Below are 17,112 nucleotides of genomic sequence, written 5' to 3'. Positions count from 1 at the left end.
ACACCTTTGGACCTTACATATTTTTCATTTTGTTTATTATAATATTATATTTCCTAATAACAATGCTTCCTTGGGGTAGGTCTCTAAATTCAATGGTACCAAGAACAACACCCTTTGTGTTAAACGTTTTTGTTGACAGACTTTGTTTTAGTTAGGTGGAGAGAATAACCAAACCTTTTACTAAATTCAATGATATGATTGGTTTGACAATCAAATCATCCAAGAATGTGCATCTATTTAAATTTCTATCAGGCTAATTCTCACTGTTATTTTTTAATAAAAATTTGTAAATTAAATTTAAATTTTTTTGACAAAGTTAAAACATTTTTTTTACTAATGTTCTATTAGCAATCTAAGGGTTCGTTTGATACGCAAGATTTCAAAAACATGATAAGACTACATCACAAACTACCCAATCGGTACAGTATAACTTCTTAATTTTTTTTTTACCACCAAAACTACGGTACAAAAATTTCGGCAAAGTACATGATAACTAATGACAAAATTGTCCATATTTAAAATTAAAATTTACACTACTCATTATTAAAATGATAACATGATTTATTTATTTTATTTTATTTAAAAAATTATTTATTTATCTATCTATTTAAAAATTTATATATTTATTTATCTATCAATTTATTTGTTTTTTAAGGATTAAGATATTAATGAAAGTTTGTTTGTTTTGGATTAAATATTTTAAAATTATATTGATTTTTTAATTTGTTGTTATGTTGTTAGGCATCGTAAAATTTGATAAGATTTTTATAAAATATTATTGTATATTTTTTATTATAAAACAAATATACAATAGTAAAAAAGTATTATTGTAATTTATGTGTTCATACTTATGTAAATCAAACATTAATCGCGACAAAAAAATTTTTGTAATCGTTCGACTGAAAATCAAACATGTAAACGTATGACAAAAGACTTATATCGTTCTCTAATTATTTAGTACCGTCATACTATTTATGCTGTTCTCATTAACCAATCAAATGGACCATAAAGATTTGAAGCAGATGGAGCTTGGGGATTCCCTGGTGGTAATTAAACAAGTCTCCAACTTTCTATGTGCTCTTACATTATGATACATAACATGGAGTCCTTGTAAAATTAAAGAGATATTCGTAGTTCTTTTGTCCTTTTTTTTTTAATCTTCTTTTATACTCTATTAAGTCACCTATCCACCTGGGTGTCACTCATTTCTTGTATCTTTTCTTTTGTCCAACCTTTTGTACCCTTCTTTTGTACACTTCCCCTTTGTACTACACTCCCTGGATCTATGTCTTAACAGCTATATTCTTAATGTATTTTACATGATTTTTTTAAAAAATTATCATTTTATATTTTACAAATTCAGCAATATTTTTGCGAGGAGGATAGCCCAGACCAGAGATGACACAGCTATCCATCTCTTCTTGAGTTGTTACTATGTTTTGTTGTTCTTTTGCTTGCTTTTGTTTTATCATCGTGGTTCTAGTGTTTTTGTTACGGGTGTCTTTAATTTGAATCCAGTAATAATGGATTAATGTTTGTCATAATTTGTTTTTTTATAGTTTTGTTGTTTTGTATGTCGTGCTCAATTTGTACTTTTTATTTTTTCCACTTAAATGAAAGGTAGGTTATTCATTTTTTTAAAATACATTGTGAATGATTTTTGTTAATTCTGTTTTTCAATTTTTTGCGAACAAAACACTAAACTTTCAATTTTATTTTAATGTTTAGTTAAATAATTATCATTTGTTAAGTTAACATTATGTATCTAATGAACAAAGATATATTTTTATTTAATTAACTCTAAAATTTGTGGTTATATATATATATATATCTATACATACTATTAAAGTATATGTATAATCTACTCTGAGAGCGTTTTAAGAAAAAAAAATTATTTTTTTTAATAATATTTAAGTTTTTATTTATATTATTTATGATATTAGTAATTGAAAATATTAATTATACCTAATTATTTATGTAATAAATATCTATAAACCTTTGAAATCCAAGATATAAAATAGTAGTTTTTATGATATGAGTTGTTTAATTATATTATTTTATATATTATATTGTTTTAAAAATTTTCTAAAAATTTTAAAAACTTCGATACGAAGCACGAGAAAATGCCAAGTATATATTACATTCAAGGGGTGTTCATTTCACTGTAAGTGAGGGGAAGTCAGGAAAGTGAGGGAAGTGCTACTTCCCTGAAGTGGGAGAAGTGATATCACTTCTAGGATTTTTATGTTCATTTGTCTAAAAGTGAGAATATAAAGGAAGGATTTAGGTGTTGGATGAAATTCTATGAGTTTAAAAAAGACTTTAGAAATGAAAAGAAATTAGTTTTTATAGATTGACTCATTTCTTCTTACTTTAGTAAAAAAAAAATACTGAAGTGAGTTTAGTTCAAAATTCACTTCAGTCAAAAGTGAAGAAATGTTATTTTTCTCACTTTAATACAAATGAATACTATAAATAAAGGGATATTATTTTTCTCACTTTCCCCCGCTCTCTCTGCAATGAACGTCCTGTTAATTGTTTCACATGGACTCCATCACATCTTTCAATTCAATTGATTGCATTAAATTTTAGAAACAAGTAAAATGTGCAATAGAGAAACAAAATAATATGTCCATTAATATGATAATGATCTCTTCATATATTATAAGTCCTTAGCATGAAATATTAGTTTTTTACTAAATAATCTCTTAATTTATTATCAGTGAGTCCTCAACATGAGATGTTCTCCTTTTACTTAAAAAACAACATATTTAAATATTAACTCATGTAAAACAAAAATCTGAATGTGTTGAATTTATTTATATTTTTTCTTGAATAAAAATTAAATAATATATATTAATTATTTTATATTTTTTAAACGTGGTCAAATCCGGAGGTTGCAACGTGATGACTTGGTTTTTTTTTCATTTCCCACTAGTTGATTAAATTAATAAACCAAGACAGCCTGGTTGATAGATAAACTTAACTTGTTCCTAATCTTAGCTCTTGACCACTATTTATTTAATTTTTGGGATCTTTTGAAGCATGTGCATTGAAATTCTCATGTTGCATATGGTATTTTATTTATTTATTTATTTCCTTTTCTCTTTGTCAAGGCATGGTCTTGTGACCACATATTATTATAGTTTTGCTTTCGTTGGATGGTCATCTACTCCATCTTTAATTTCTCACGCATGTGACCAAAATGAATTTTATTTTTATTGAATAAAATAGAGGCCAATAATTATGTATGACACATGATAAACACAGTGACTTAAGATCTCTTAGTGATAAACCTCCGTGTCATACAATTTTGGAGGGGAAAATAAAAAATATTTCTTATACAAAACTCCTACAGGGGATCCAAAGACTTGAAATTAAGATTTTTTAATCACAACTATGAGTAAATAACCTATTAATTCTTAAAAATATGAAAAAAAAATTAAAATAGAAGAAAATAAAAACAAAAAAATTATATAAAAGATAAAAATATTTACAAAAATATGGGAAAGATTTAAAAAGAAAAAAATTTGCACGTAGTTTCTCTTGTCATTTATTATTATTATTATTTTTCTCATATTTGATATTATTTTTGTAATCATAGTCCTGTTTCATTCAATAAATTATAATTTCTTTATATATATTTAAAAATTTAAAAAATTCTTAACATCGACAAAAAGAATAAATAAGCTAAATTTATTTATAAGTTACTCATACTTATTTGTTTACGGATAGATTAAACTAAAAATTCCACTTTGGGATAAACTTCATGTTGAAGTTGAGAGCAATGGCTCAACCAAACTTTTATTTAATACCCAATATCAATTAATATGTAGGAGTATGCATAACAACTAAGATTTTTTATAAAGGTATTTAAGTAATTTCATGGCTTTTTATATGAGAGTATGTAGTCAATTTTCTCTCTATATATAAAATATATATACATATCATTTATCTAGTGTAACTTTTAGATTAAGAATGTTATAAATACCTTAGCACAGTGATTTTATCATACATTATTTAAAGCCTTATATATAATGGCCTTGTACTATCATGTCTATCTTTTTATTTTATTTATTTATTTAATAAAAATAGACAAATTATTATTTTATTAAAAAAAAATATAATTATATAGTAACATACTAACATTATAATATAAGAAAGCAATTACATGATAGTGCACTAGCAGTGGAGGTGGGACCCGTCCATCTTGTGTGGCACATTATAAGATATTAGCCAAGCCTATTATTATTATTATTATTATAGTTAATGGGCTTAGATATCCATAAAAGGCCCATAAAACTTTCTGGCCAGCCCATTGAGAATCAGTTAGTGAAATTTCTCTCGTTAGGGTTTTTAGGAATTCCTCAGGTTTAGGAGGAGGGAAGGGGCTAGGGTTTTGATTTGGCAGGGAGACTTTGAATTTCGGCCACTTTCTCAAACTAAGAATCATCGGAGCAATGGGGATGGATCGGGGCGATGGTCGTACTCCGAACCAGATGCGGCTGCCTCGCGTGCTCTCGCAATCTCCTTCACCGCGCCCATGGTTCTGCTCGCTGGTCCCAAGGTAATCCTGGTAGCTCTGATATTAAATGCTTTCTTGAATCTTTTATGTGTTGATGTTGTTCTCTTTTAGTTCTTTGGTTATTTCTCTATGCAAATTAATTGTTGTTTTTCGCTTCTCTTAGCTTGTTTTTGGTTGCTTTATTGATTTCTTTAATGCTTTGTTATTTATTTGCCATTTTCCATGATTTGGAAACGATTATTGATTTCAAGATTGATTTTTTGGTGTATTTGGGAATTGATGGCGCTCCAGGAAAAGAAAAGAAATGAAATCAACAATGAAATGGTTTATATATTTTTTGTTTTTTTTTGTCATTTCCATTGCTTGACTTCCATTTTCTGCCAATTCAAAGAAACTCCTAAAAGGCTGTATATTTTAGCAAAAAGAGATGATGTTGAGAAAAACCATAGCCAAAAACACAATAGGATGAGGATGAACCTTCATGCGCGTATCATCAGATCTAATGGTTACCAATAATGTTCTTCCTTTTAACATGCACTTGTTTTAAATGTTTTCCGGATGGGAATGAAGCTGGTTGTTCTTCTATAGTTCTATGCATGATGATCATGATGTAAAGCATTGGCATTTACTTACATAGGTCCAGTATAGCTGTTTTGATGTTTTTCTGACATCCTTGCTTTCTACAGGCAATACTATTGTTCTGGCTGGTGTTTATGGACCAAAAGCTGGGACGAGAAAGGGTGAAAACCCTGAACTGGCTTCTATTGAAGTTATCTGGAAACCCAAAACTGGACAAATAGGTAAATATGATAACTCCACAAAGGTCCTTATTTTTCTTATTTGTTCATTTTGTATGTGATCGTGAACTCCTTTGCTGCTCTGGACCATGAAGTCATACCTGCTATTTGGGTTGATTAAATATAATCAAAACAAAATCCAGCTTGTCCCAATCATTGGAAAATCTGTCTGTTCTCTGCATTCATTTGACTACCATGGCATGTAACTGTTTTCATAGTTTCTTTGTTTTCTGGAATCTTTTTTTGTAGGAGTTTACTCCTCTTAAGCCCTAATATTTGCGCATGAACACACGCATGCAATCTGATTGACTGAGTTGCTTTAAGCTATTTTTTGAGCGGCATTCTTTTTATACCTTTGAACATTATTGTAGTGTTTTTAGATGTTACCGTTAGATGTCATAGGAATTCGAATCCTAAGAGTTCTCTAACTTAGGTAAACAGGAAAAAGAGTATGAGATTATCCTAAGGAGAACCTTGCGAAGCATCTGCCTTCTGACTGTTCATCCAAACACAACAACTTCAGTTATACTACAGGTCAGTTGGGTTAATCTTCAGAGTGTACTCTCTGTGTCTTCTTCAATTCTCATGCATTTCCATTTCTGGTAAGTACTATGATTATGCTTGTTGCTTTGATTTTTATGATGCTTAAGAGGAGTGCATTTCAATCACATGCAGGTGTCTCATTTTAATTTTTTAATGTTTAACTTTTCTTGCAGGTTGTTGGTGATGATGGTGCTGTATCTTTTGCCATTGATGAAATGTTCATGTTTTTGGTTTTAACCATATATGGGTTCGAAAAGTAGTTAAATAACCGAATCACTTGTCTCAGCTGTTCAATCCTTTTGCTTTCCTACAAGTGTCTAGTGGTGATCCTTTATCAAAGCAGCCAGTAAATTTTATTGGCATTTATTTTTAGAAATTTATTTTGGAAGGCAAATTGGATTAAGATAGTACAGGTGGTAATTTAAAGCATCTGCTGCTGCAAACCGATTTTTATCAGCCATTCAAACATCTGCATGTATTATTTGACAATTTGACTTTTGGAGTATATATTGCTCGTAATAGTAGAATTTGAGCTAAGTGTTTGTTTGATTTCCTTGCCCCTTAATAGAATCGTGTCCCTGTTTTACATTTCTTGCTCCTAATTGGAAAGATGCAAACATTTTAGGCCTTTAAAAAGCTAGCTTGGTGTAGAATTTAAGGGAACTTAGGGGGTCAATATTCAACTTGTTTTGTCAATATGCTAAGCATGCATGTTCAAAGTAACAAAACACTCTGGTCTATAAGTTTTCTGTTTTAATAAATTGGTTCTCTGTATCAACTCATTGCAATGCTTCAAATTTCTAATGGACAATATTTATCTTTCCTGTCTTATATGAAGTGCACCTGTCTTGAAATGTTTCTCCCCCTTTCCCAAATCATTTCTTGGACCTTGCGAATAACTGCTGGGGCTTTATTACTGTGCAACCTCAGTTTTTTAGGAACTGCAGAAGTCTATATTTTCTTTCGTTGTAGTCATTTGATTATCCCATAATATTGGTTTTGGTGATAAAGTTCCTTGATAAAAGATCTTAGCTTCTCCCATGTGCCATAAATGCGTCTTGTGCTGCACTTGTTGATGCTGGTATCCCTTTAAAGCATCTTGCTGGTAACCTGGCTCTTGCTTTAATTCAGTGACTCCATTATCCCAAACTTGTGATTAACCTTTCTTGCTGGCTTCTGCAGTTGCAATCTGTTGTGGCCTAACAGAGCATGGATCTTTGATTCTAGATCCTACAAAGATTGAGGAGCAGGTATCTCATTCACTGCTTAAGAGCTGAAAAACAAATATTCTTATTCTTTTTATTTTTCATAAATTGACAATCAGTAAAAACTATCGCTATGATTTTTTTTTTCTCCTTTTTTTGGGGAATTTGGACAGAAATTGCAGGCGAATACAAATTTGGTTTTTCCAAATCCTCCTACTTCAGTCATTCCTAAAGGCTCGTCGCCATCTGCAGAAGAACCATTTGAGCATGGAATTATAACTTCTGTCACCCATGGAGCAATGCCAGGTAAGATGTAAGCTTAAAATATATATTTTTTGAACAAATTTAAAGATGCACATTGAATTGAATTATTGTAAAGAAAACTTCTAAAAGCTATCTTTTATGTCTTAAATCATAACTTTCTCGTTTCTGTTTGTGAAAATCTAGTTGATGACTACTTCAACTGCCTTGAACGTGGACGTGCTGCTTGTTCAAAAATCTCAGAATTTTTTAGGAAAAGCTTGCAGTCAGATTTGCCAGACAATGCTTCAAAAGCTAGATAAATTAAAGATCCTCTGGTAAACCTCACCGTTGAATGTCATCAAAAGCTAGAATTTTTTTTTTTAATGAATAACTGTACTTGTATGATTGTTTATTAAAAGTCAGATGTGTTAATGTTATATTAATCTTGATTGAGCCTAAAAAATTAACAGTATCATATGCCTTGGTTTGTAATACTATTCATATGTGAGAATATGTTTATGTACACGTGCAGTTTTTAATAAATGTTATAATTTATGCACATTTAGTTAGGTCTAAAAATTTTTAAATTTGAAAGTTTTGTATACAGTATGTATTATTATATTGCAAGTGCCAGCTGAAGCATTTAAATCAAAATCAATGACTTTTAGTTATTAAATTCATCTTTGCAAATCATCTTTGTCAGCACCAACCGATTGATAAAAAAATTCCACCAAGTCCTGTTAATAATTCCTAGTTAATAAATAATAATGCGTTGCCAGCATCTCAGTGGAAACCAACACAAAATGAGCATCAATTAATAAGAAAATCTCATTACAAAATATTTATTACCATGGTAACATAGATATTTATTCAATACAAACAAGTAATTCTCAGGTAAAAAGTTACAACAATAGGGGCTCCTGACCAAATTTGTAGGGGAAACCCAAGAAAGCTGGCCTTCTCTTGTCATCCCTGCTGCAGGTGGCACTCCATCAACAGTGAACTTGACCTCAAACGTCAACCTCTTCTTTCTGACTGAACTGAAGTGTGGTTGGATTAACAGCAATGTTCACCCCTTCCGGTTCATCAAACTCAACCTGATAAGCAGAATTAGCGTCTCCTACATTAGTCACAATCCTAGTTACAGTCACAGGGTTCCCTGCTCCCAACTTCACTGAGAAAGAAGGGTAGTTCAACTGCTCCACTGGAATCCCATTGATCTGAGAACAACTAGCTGTAGTCCGGATTATGGCTGACAGTTGATAGTCTGCCATCCCAGTGCCACAAAGATAATGCACATAGTTATAGTACTGAAGATCATAAACCAGACCTGGATTAACAGCTGCCAATGGATCCACATGTCCTGAACCCATAGCATAAACACTGGCATTTCCACTGTACTCATCTTTGATGGGTTCTCCATTGGTGTTGAGTGCATAAGCTGTGGTCATGAGAGCTGATTTAATCCGAGCAGGTGACCAGCTTGGGTAAAGGTTCATGAGGAGTGCAACAATGCCAGAAACATGAGGTGTGGCCATGGATGTGCCACTGAGGAACTTGAATTTAGAGTAAGAACCGGTGGGACTTGGCCCTACTCTCTGTGGCCATGCAGCGAGGATGTTCACTCCGGGGGCAATAATATCCGGCTTTATGATACCGTAGTTCATCTTGCTTGGACCTCTGCATGAGAAGCTTGCGACGGCCGGTGATGGCCTGACACCGAGCTGTGTGCCGTCCAAACTGATTGATGCTGTTGGGTTTGCAGTGGAGTTTGTTATATAAGTCACAATCTTTTGACCGGCGTCAAAGCCAACGTTGGCCACCGGAAGTACGTGTGGCTCAGGTGAGGTGGTGTTGCCGGCCGGCCATGTGTTGACTAGTATCATGCCTGCTCCACCAGCTTTCTTCACCTTCTTTCCAGTTTCAACAGGGTCATAAATTGCATTCCAGCAAACAACCAGCTTTCCAGCCACGTTGTAAGTCTTGAGATTAACATTGCACACTAATCTATTCTCCTTTTTGTTTTGGAGTGCCAGTGTCATCTGCACCCGGGTACACAAGATCCAACTGATCCGAAGGAAAGTTGTCAGGCTGGTAACCACCTTCTCCTTCCAACTGAGTCCCATCTCCAAGATTAACAGTAGTTAAGATTCTCCTGTCAGTGGAGGCTGCTCCAATTGTGAAAATCCATGGTGCATCGTTGGCTATTATGTTAGGACTAGGACCATCATTCCCTGCTGCAGCACAAGGGAACAATGCCTTGTCTCATAGCTGCAAAAGAACCTATAGCCACAGGGTTATGAAACATCTGCAAACTCACAGCTCCAAGTGACATTTGAAGGATATGAACACCATCACGAATGGCCCAATCTATTCCTGCAAGTATATCAGCACTCTGTCCAACCGTTTTCCCATTGTTATTATACAATACCTTGTAAATGGATAAATGAGCCAGAGGAGCCATTCCGGAAGCTCTACCATTGGCCTCACCGAGCACATTGGCATCATCCACAAAGTTCCCAGCTGCTGTACTTGCCACATGAGTCCCATGCCCGTTGCGGTCGTACGGGTCTGGCGCCCAACCGTACCGCAAAGCTCTAATGCCGATAAGTTTTCGGTTGCACTTGTTCGCCCAGTAGCATTGCCCGTTCCAAACCGGAGCCTGCGGCGGCTGCGGCATGTTGTCGTCTTTGAATGAAGGGTGATCGGGGTCAATGCCGCTGTCGATGACTCCGATAATCTTGCCAGCGCCGTAGGAGGAGCTGGCCCAGAGGTCATAGTCCCAGTCCTGGTGGAGTTTTAAGTATGTTGGCGTGTTGGTGGTGTGGAGGATGTGAGTTTGGTCTTCTTGAGCATACACAAAGCCGTCCCTGGATTTAACTGCTTTGAGTTCGCCATCGGTTAGTTTTGCGGCGAAGCCGGTGATCACATGGTGATAAGAGTAGAGTAACCGTGGATCGCCGGAGTCGAGGCTGGTGTTTGGCAAGAAGGATTTGTACCAGTTCTCTTTGTCAGTGAAGTGGAGGAACTCTGTGTTGTTTGGCTCTGCTACGTGAACGATGTAAACCTTTGTTTCACTGCTAGAATTGCCTCCATTTTCATTGATTATTGGTAGAAGCCTGGCTGCATGGACTTGAAGAATATCAGAAGAGGAGAAGATTATGAAGAAGAAGAAGAAGAAGAAGATAGTGAAAGATGATTGGAAAAACCTCTCCATTAATGAGTTGAATTGGAGAGGATTGTGATGAGTCTTGATCTTAGCTTGCTGCAACTCTAGCTCTTTTATACATGATCTTGATCCATGAGAGAGATGGCAATGAGTAAGAGGAGGATGGTCACATGAAGTTTCGGTGAAGTTTTTACTAATTTGTTTGATAATAATAATAGGCCAATTATGTGCTTCATTATAAGCATGAACATGTACTCTTGGAATCCCATGTACTGATGAGTACTCACTCTCATGCATGATGAAAACGTTCTTTAGATTTAAACTTTTTTCATTTTAAAACATCTTGCATGGCATCTCCAAGTTCAAATATCTCAAGATATATCTATATATATATATTGAGTGATGGCTCTTATTACCAAATATTACATAAGCTTAGTAGCTTATTAACATTGAGCCATAGACATCATCATCATCATATATATATATATATATTGATAACACCAGGATGGATCTGATCATTTTCTCAAGGATCAGTTGAGAAGCTGTGGCTCTTCCCCGTGGACGTAGCCGCCGCCGTCACTTCCGTCATCATATTTGCCACCTTTTTTACCCTTCTTACACTTGTCTTTGTCTTTATCTTTGTCCTTGTCCCAATCCCCTTTACCCTTGTCTTTGTCTTTATCTTTGTTTTTGTCTTTATCCTTATTTTTGTCTTTGTCCCATCCCCTTTACTTTTGTCTTTTATCCTCGTCTCTCGTCTCACTTTCTACCTTTGTCTTTATCCTTGTCCTTATCTTTGTTCCAATCCCCTTTACCTTTGTCTTTTTCCTTATCTTTGTCCTTGTCCCAATCTCTTTTACCCTTGTCCTTGTCTTTATCCTTGTCCTTGTCATTGTACCCTTTACCGTTATCTTTGCAGTCTTTGTGCCATAATGCATCATCGGAAGGAAGGACAGTGGTGGCAGCCTCAGTGCCGGTGACATTGCCGGAGTGTTGAGCAAGGGTGTGGGCATTTTCATTCAAGGCATGCTCAGGATCAGTTACAAGAGTTCTAGTGGCCATGCAGATAGCTGCACACACTAGTAACACTTGTCCTACTAAGACCACAATTCTGCCACTAGTTCCCATTGGAGACTGCATTGCTTAGGATTCTGAGTTAGTATGTGAGGTTGTAGGAAGGTTTTATAGGGAGTTTTAGCTACGTTTGGTAGACTATATGTTTCATATTACCTTTGATAAGAATTACACTTTAATGATATCAATTTCTTAGTTTAGATTTTGCTTCACTGTTGTGTAAAGGTCATGGCTTTTGGGGTGGAAGAAGACAAGTTCCCCTCAATAGCTAAGGTTTTATTGGTTTTGGGGATTGGGAAATCAAAGAAGAACACTACTAGTGCTCAGAGTGGGATACAGACAAGTGATTGTCTTGAAAAGAGCATTTCTTAGACACTAAAACAACCACCTTTGATTAGAAATATAGTATTTCAGTGCTAAAGCTGCAATTAAAGAAAAATTTAACAGGTTTATACTTGTGAATTAAGTGTATGATCACCTTCTCTTTTTTGTTAACTAGCACTGATAAATTGCTATTTTATCATCTTAGCTAATGGTTTGAAATTAGTTTATAAAAATGGCCACATGATGGTATGGCACACCTAATGAAACTAATATGATTTTACCTTTGTAAAAATTTCAATGAGCTTTTAAAAAGACATGAGAAAAATAGTAATTTTTTTTTCCTTATTAAAGAATAGGTCATTAACTTTTTTTGCATAACATTAGTGGAGCTTTTTAGTGGCGTATGCACTTGATTAATTAAGAAAAAAATTATCAAAAAGACAAATGACAGAAATTAATTATAAAACTACCGACCTATTTTTAGGGCATATTTTTTTCATTTTTAGTTAAAATGAAAATCTTTTCATAAAATGTTTTGTGCATTCCTAAAAAGCCACTTTTGAAATAATGTTTCTCATTTTGTAAAAACTAACTCAGATGCTTAGAATTTCATGAAAAATGCTTAGACATTGTCAGTGATTGTTATTTCATTTATTATGGTAAAATCCAATAGATTTTTAACTTTGAAAATCTTATCATAAATCATATCATATTACATTATATGTTGATTAGAATAGAAAAACATCTACTAAAATATTTTTTAAATCAATCCTACATATGTTTACAAAATATATATTTATGTGATCTACATACATCTTTTGATGACTTGTATGGATAGAAACAAATATCATATTTTATTTTTAAAAAATATTTAACTTCTAGGCAAAAAAATACTATATATATATATATATATATCAAACCAATGAATAAAACAACAATAATTCACAAGTTTATAACAAATATATATATTCTAAAAACTTAGTTTCTAAAATCAACCTGTTTTTGTAAAAACACAGAAAATAAGAATAAAAATATATTATGTAAACAAAATTAGGTTTTAGGGATCAAAACAAAAAGGATTCTGAATTGCCACCTCGGCTCTTATTAAAAGTACAATTACATGCTCATATAAAAAGGGGCCTCATAGAATTACATTAAGTTCGGATTAGACCCATCGGCAACCCTCAACAAGAAGTACAACAAGGGATCAGAGATCCCCACTCAGCTCCCCCTTTAGTACACACACAGTCTCAAAAACATATGAGCATTCAGAAGGGTTTCTTCTCATATGAAACCAAACCATGAATTCCTCCCTCAACTTGTGCTGCTCCAGTTCGCACCTGGAAAAATAAAAAACTTAAAAGGCTGAGTAAAGATAACTTTTGTGAAGAGTAGGAAATGGTTATATTCTCTGATATTTATCAGCAATTTTTATAATTCTAATGAAGTAAAATTAATCAGAAATTTTTATATGAATTGTCATTATGTAGCACAATTTGTATAAATTGAATCAATTTCTAAGGGAAGTTCTAATTTATAAACTCTAGTTTCTAGAAAAGGAAGCTTAAGGCCATGCATGTTTAGCTGTTCATGATTGACATCCAATTGCAAGATTTTATGATGCACTAACATTACGGCAAGTTACATAGAGATCAGTATGATTGTCGACATTTCAGCGTTTTTTCTTGTGTTTGACAATAAAAATATGTCAGGAATTTAAATTCAAACATAGCAAGACATATATGCTATAGTGTTGCATGCAACATGGATTAGGAATCAAATGAAAATCATAAACATCAAAATTTTTTTAGAAACATAAGTATCAAAACATACCTCCAATCTCAACACATTTGATCTTAAGAGCTCGTGAGCAGACTGCATAGACGATGCCCCAAGATCTTGAAATCCTTGCTTGACAGCTTGCATTGAGTAAGGTATGAACTTCAAAACAGAGCCCTTGTCTGCCACAGCTCCAACTACTCCCTGAGCAATCTTTAATTTTAATTTATCACCAAGATATCGAGAGCATCACTTCCTTTTACGTCATAGCTTCAAGGGAGCCCATGCCTCTGTACTTTTTCACACGACGACCACCCTGGAATTACAACACCACAATAAATATGATAGAAAAATGATCCAGATGAAGATCAATTTGGCGAAGGAAGACAACCCTTGAGTGTTGTCAAGGGCCACTTCAATGAAGGTAACACTACACAACAAGCAAAAATTAGAAAAAAACATAAAAAAAGGATAGCACTCTCAATGCCTGTCCAGATGAGAAATGTGTGAATTGATTATCTTGAAACCAAAACCAGAAAAACTCAATAAAACAAAAATATGAAATAAAAACCAACACAAACATATGGCAAGAAAAAGAATGGTAGAGTTCGCGTAGAAACTCAAGATATTAGGCTAGGATTGACCAGTCTAATAGTTTGAAAGTAGAAAAGACCCAACCTAGTGTTGGAGAAGATCTCAAGAATAAGCAAGTGCAAGACTACTGGTCATCTCACAGATTGACCTTTTTGATAACTTGATCACATATTGTGGACATCTTGTCATTCATTTACAAGATTGGAGGGTATGTTTTCACCTTGCCCAAAATGATCCATGAAATAAAAAAATAATAATAATAATGAATAAATAAATCACTAAACTTGTTGAGCTATTACTCTTGGATGAGAAAAAGAAAGTCTTCGTTGTTAAGAATGGTATTTGCCTTCAGCAACCAACAGAACTATCAATTAAACTGCTGTATATCTGTACACTGCACGTTTACAAGCATTTTTTTGTTAGGATAAGGGCTATGAGCCTATGACAATCACTGGTCCTTTAGAAGTTCTTGTCCGTTTCGTCCATTCTCCTCATTTTTTTTAATAAAATAAAAGTCCCAATTCAACCCTTCCAAAAATACACTAACACACTTAACACACACAGCGATTGAAGCAAGATATATGCTTTAAAAAAAGAAAAACGACTTCCATTTGTTTTACAGCATACCTGATTCTCATATACCCCAGGTGCCTCATGGCTACCAGCTAGGAAACTTCCCATCATGACAGTAGATGCACCAAGGACCAAGGCTTTCACAATATGCCCAGAGTTGGAAATCCCACCATCAGCAATAACAGGCACATCATGATCTTTGGCATACGATGAGACCTTGTAAACAGCCGTTGCCTACAAAAATATAACTCAATATAATGTTTCTGGCAGTGCTGAAACAGATAAACCCTACTAACATTGTAATAGGCATCTAGCACAGAATATTCATATAGAAAATGAAAAATTCAAATTAGACTATCTAACGAAGCAGAAAATAATAAATAAATCCAACTAAAAACCACTCCTTAAACTAAATCACTACAAATCTATTCATGTATGACCAAGCACACTAAGAAGCTCATAGCTTCCCCCATTCCATACAAGCACTGCAGGTTGCATACCTCAATGAGCCATAAAACCTCAAGAAATGAGGCCTAAAGCATGCCAAAAATCTAACCTTTAGCTTAATAAGGCATGAGAATTTCAATTGAGAAGTAAATGGAGTATAGCAGAACATCATTGTGAGAGAACACTACTTGAGATAAAGAAATGAGGTCTCAAGCATGCCAAAAATCTAACCTTTAGCTCAATAAGGCATGAGAATTTCAATTGAGAGGTAAATCAAGTATAGCAGAACTTCATTGTGAAAGAACACTGCTTGAGATAAAGAAATGAGGCCTAAAGCATGCCAAAAATCTAAACTTTAACTAAATAAGGCATGAGAATTTCAATTGAGAAGTAAATCACGTATAGCAGAACTTCATTGTGAAAGAACACCACTTGAGATATACCTGCCCTCTGCCAACAGCACAAACCTCCTGCGTAGTGCAAATGGAGCCAGAACCCATCCCGACCCTTAGCCCATCAGCACCCGCTTGAATCAAGTTTTGCGCCTGAGCAATCGTCACCACATTCCCTCCAATCACATCCAACTCTGGAAAACTCTTCTTGGCGTGCTTTATCATCTCGATCTGGTACACTGAGTTTCCCTGAGAGCTATCGACCACCACAACGTCGACCCCGGCCTTCACCAACTGCTCCAGCCTCTCCTTATCATTCTCTCTCGTTCCGATCGAGGCTCCCACCAGAAGCCTCCCATCACGCCCCAGAGATGGCTTCCCGAGCTTCGGGAATCCCCGGATCCTTTCGATGTCCTCCATGGTAATAACCCCAACAACTTCACCGTCCTCGTCCACCAATGGCGCGAGATCGAGCTTCTCTTCAGCCAAGAAAGCAGCTATTTCCTCGAAATCGTACTTCGACGGCACCGGCGGTGGGGCCGAGCGCATGTAAGCAGAGACGGGAACGTCCTTATTCTCAAGACGCTCCCAATCGGACCTAGCAACGACTCCGATCGGCACCTTCTCAGGGTCGGTAACGACGACGGCAGGGAGGATGTCATCAAAGGTGCGGATTATGGCATCCGAGCCGGAAAGTACGGAGGGGCCATGGACAAAGGGTGTGCGTCGGGATTTAGCGGATCGAACGAGAGAAGCCTGGAGCGCCGGAGAAGAGTTACAATGGATGATGGCAACACCGCCAAGGGAGGCCATGGCAACAGCCATGGATGACTCCGATACAGTGTCCATTGGAGAAGCAACGCAGGGAATGGAAAGTGAGACGCGTCGGGATAGGCGGGTGGATAGGTCCACGGCGTCAGCGGGGAAGTCGATGTAGTGGGGAAGCATGATCACATCGTCATACGTATACGAAACCCCTTGTGAGAAGAGCCTCGAAGCCGGGAACCCATCCTCGAGCTCCATCTCGAGCCCCTTCATGGCGGCGGCCGGAGCTAGGGTTACGGTGATATGCGATGAGGTGAAGACGACGAAGTTAATTATCCTCGTGCGTGTTATATAGGACGGCGACGGATTAGGATTTAGGAGCAGAGAACGGAGAATGGACGGTCAGATGGGAGTGAGTATGCATAGGGAAATAGTGTTTGGATTTGGATGAAAGGCGGAGATAAAGAGAGATGAGATCTAATGAAAGCGAGAGGGGCTTTTTGTCTGTGAATAATTTTTAATGGATACGATAATGAAATCGCGTTGGAGCGCACGTAGGTGTGACTGGATCCGTGCGTTATCACACTACCTCGCAATAGACAATCCTAGTGGGACCCGTTTGGTTTGAGGATAATTTTAATAAAAACAACTAGTGTGATAAAAAAACGATTGATAATTATAT

The 17,112-nt window shown here is 35.3% G+C and overlaps 4 protein-coding genes across 4 annotated transcripts; 1 reads left to right on the top strand and 3 right to left on the bottom strand.

The window, feature by feature from the left end:
* The first annotated feature begins 4,383 nt into the window (after nucleotides 1-4,383).
* Nucleotides 4,384-7,790, top strand: LOC120257439 (exosome complex exonuclease RRP46 homolog). Its single transcript, XM_039264908.1, is given in 9 exon segments — nucleotides 4,384-4,505; nucleotides 4,507-4,567; nucleotides 5,212-5,325; nucleotides 5,756-5,856; nucleotides 6,039-6,059; nucleotides 6,898-6,970; nucleotides 7,048-7,115; nucleotides 7,244-7,376; nucleotides 7,518-7,790. Coding segments are annotated over 9 exon segments (732 nt in total). The 5' UTR covers nucleotides 4,384-4,460; the 3' UTR covers nucleotides 7,634-7,790.
* A 533-nt stretch (nucleotides 7,791-8,323) lies between these two features.
* Nucleotides 8,324-9,439, bottom strand: LOC120257443 (subtilisin-like protease). The gene has a single exon (XM_039264911.1). It carries the CDS (start codon nucleotides 9,437-9,439, stop codon nucleotides 8,324-8,326), a length of 1,116 nt encoding a protein of 371 aa, XP_039120845.1.
* Nucleotides 9,440-9,540: 101 nt separating this feature from the next.
* On the bottom strand, nucleotides 9,541-10,530 carry LOC120257441 (subtilisin-like protease). Its single transcript, XM_039264910.1, has one exon. The coding sequence runs from the start codon at nucleotides 10,528-10,530 to the stop codon at nucleotides 9,541-9,543; it is 990 nt and encodes a 329-aa protein (XP_039120844.1).
* Nucleotides 10,531-13,112: 2,582 nt separating this feature from the next.
* Nucleotides 13,113-16,810, bottom strand: LOC120257440 (inosine-5'-monophosphate dehydrogenase-like). Its single transcript, XM_039264909.1, is given in 5 exon segments — nucleotides 13,113-13,220; nucleotides 13,714-13,920; nucleotides 13,922-13,975; nucleotides 14,881-15,060; nucleotides 15,717-16,810. Coding segments are annotated over 5 exon segments (1,500 nt in total). The 5' UTR covers nucleotides 16,704-16,810; the 3' UTR covers nucleotides 13,113-13,148.
* Between the last annotated feature and the right edge of the window lie 302 nt (nucleotides 16,811-17,112).

Source organism: Dioscorea cayenensis, unplaced genomic scaffold (assembly GCF_009730915.1).
Source record: "Dioscorea cayenensis subsp. rotundata cultivar TDr96_F1 unplaced genomic scaffold, TDr96_F1_v2_PseudoChromosome.rev07_lg8_w22 25.fasta BLBR01002119.1, whole genome shotgun sequence".
Classification (NCBI taxonomy): Eukaryota; Viridiplantae; Streptophyta; class Magnoliopsida; order Dioscoreales; family Dioscoreaceae; genus Dioscorea; species Dioscorea cayenensis.
Note: the sequence above shows the minus strand (reverse complement) of the source record. Positions and strands in the feature narration are given on the sequence as shown.

Coding starts and splice junctions, on each gene's coding strand:
- LOC120257443 (XM_039264911.1), bottom strand. CDS start 9,439: ATGGGACTCAGTTGGAAGGAGAAGGTGGTTACCAGCCTGACAACTTTC.
- LOC120257441 (XM_039264910.1), bottom strand. CDS start 10,530: ATGGAGAGGTTTTTCCAATCATCTTTCACTATCTTCTTCTTCTTCTTC.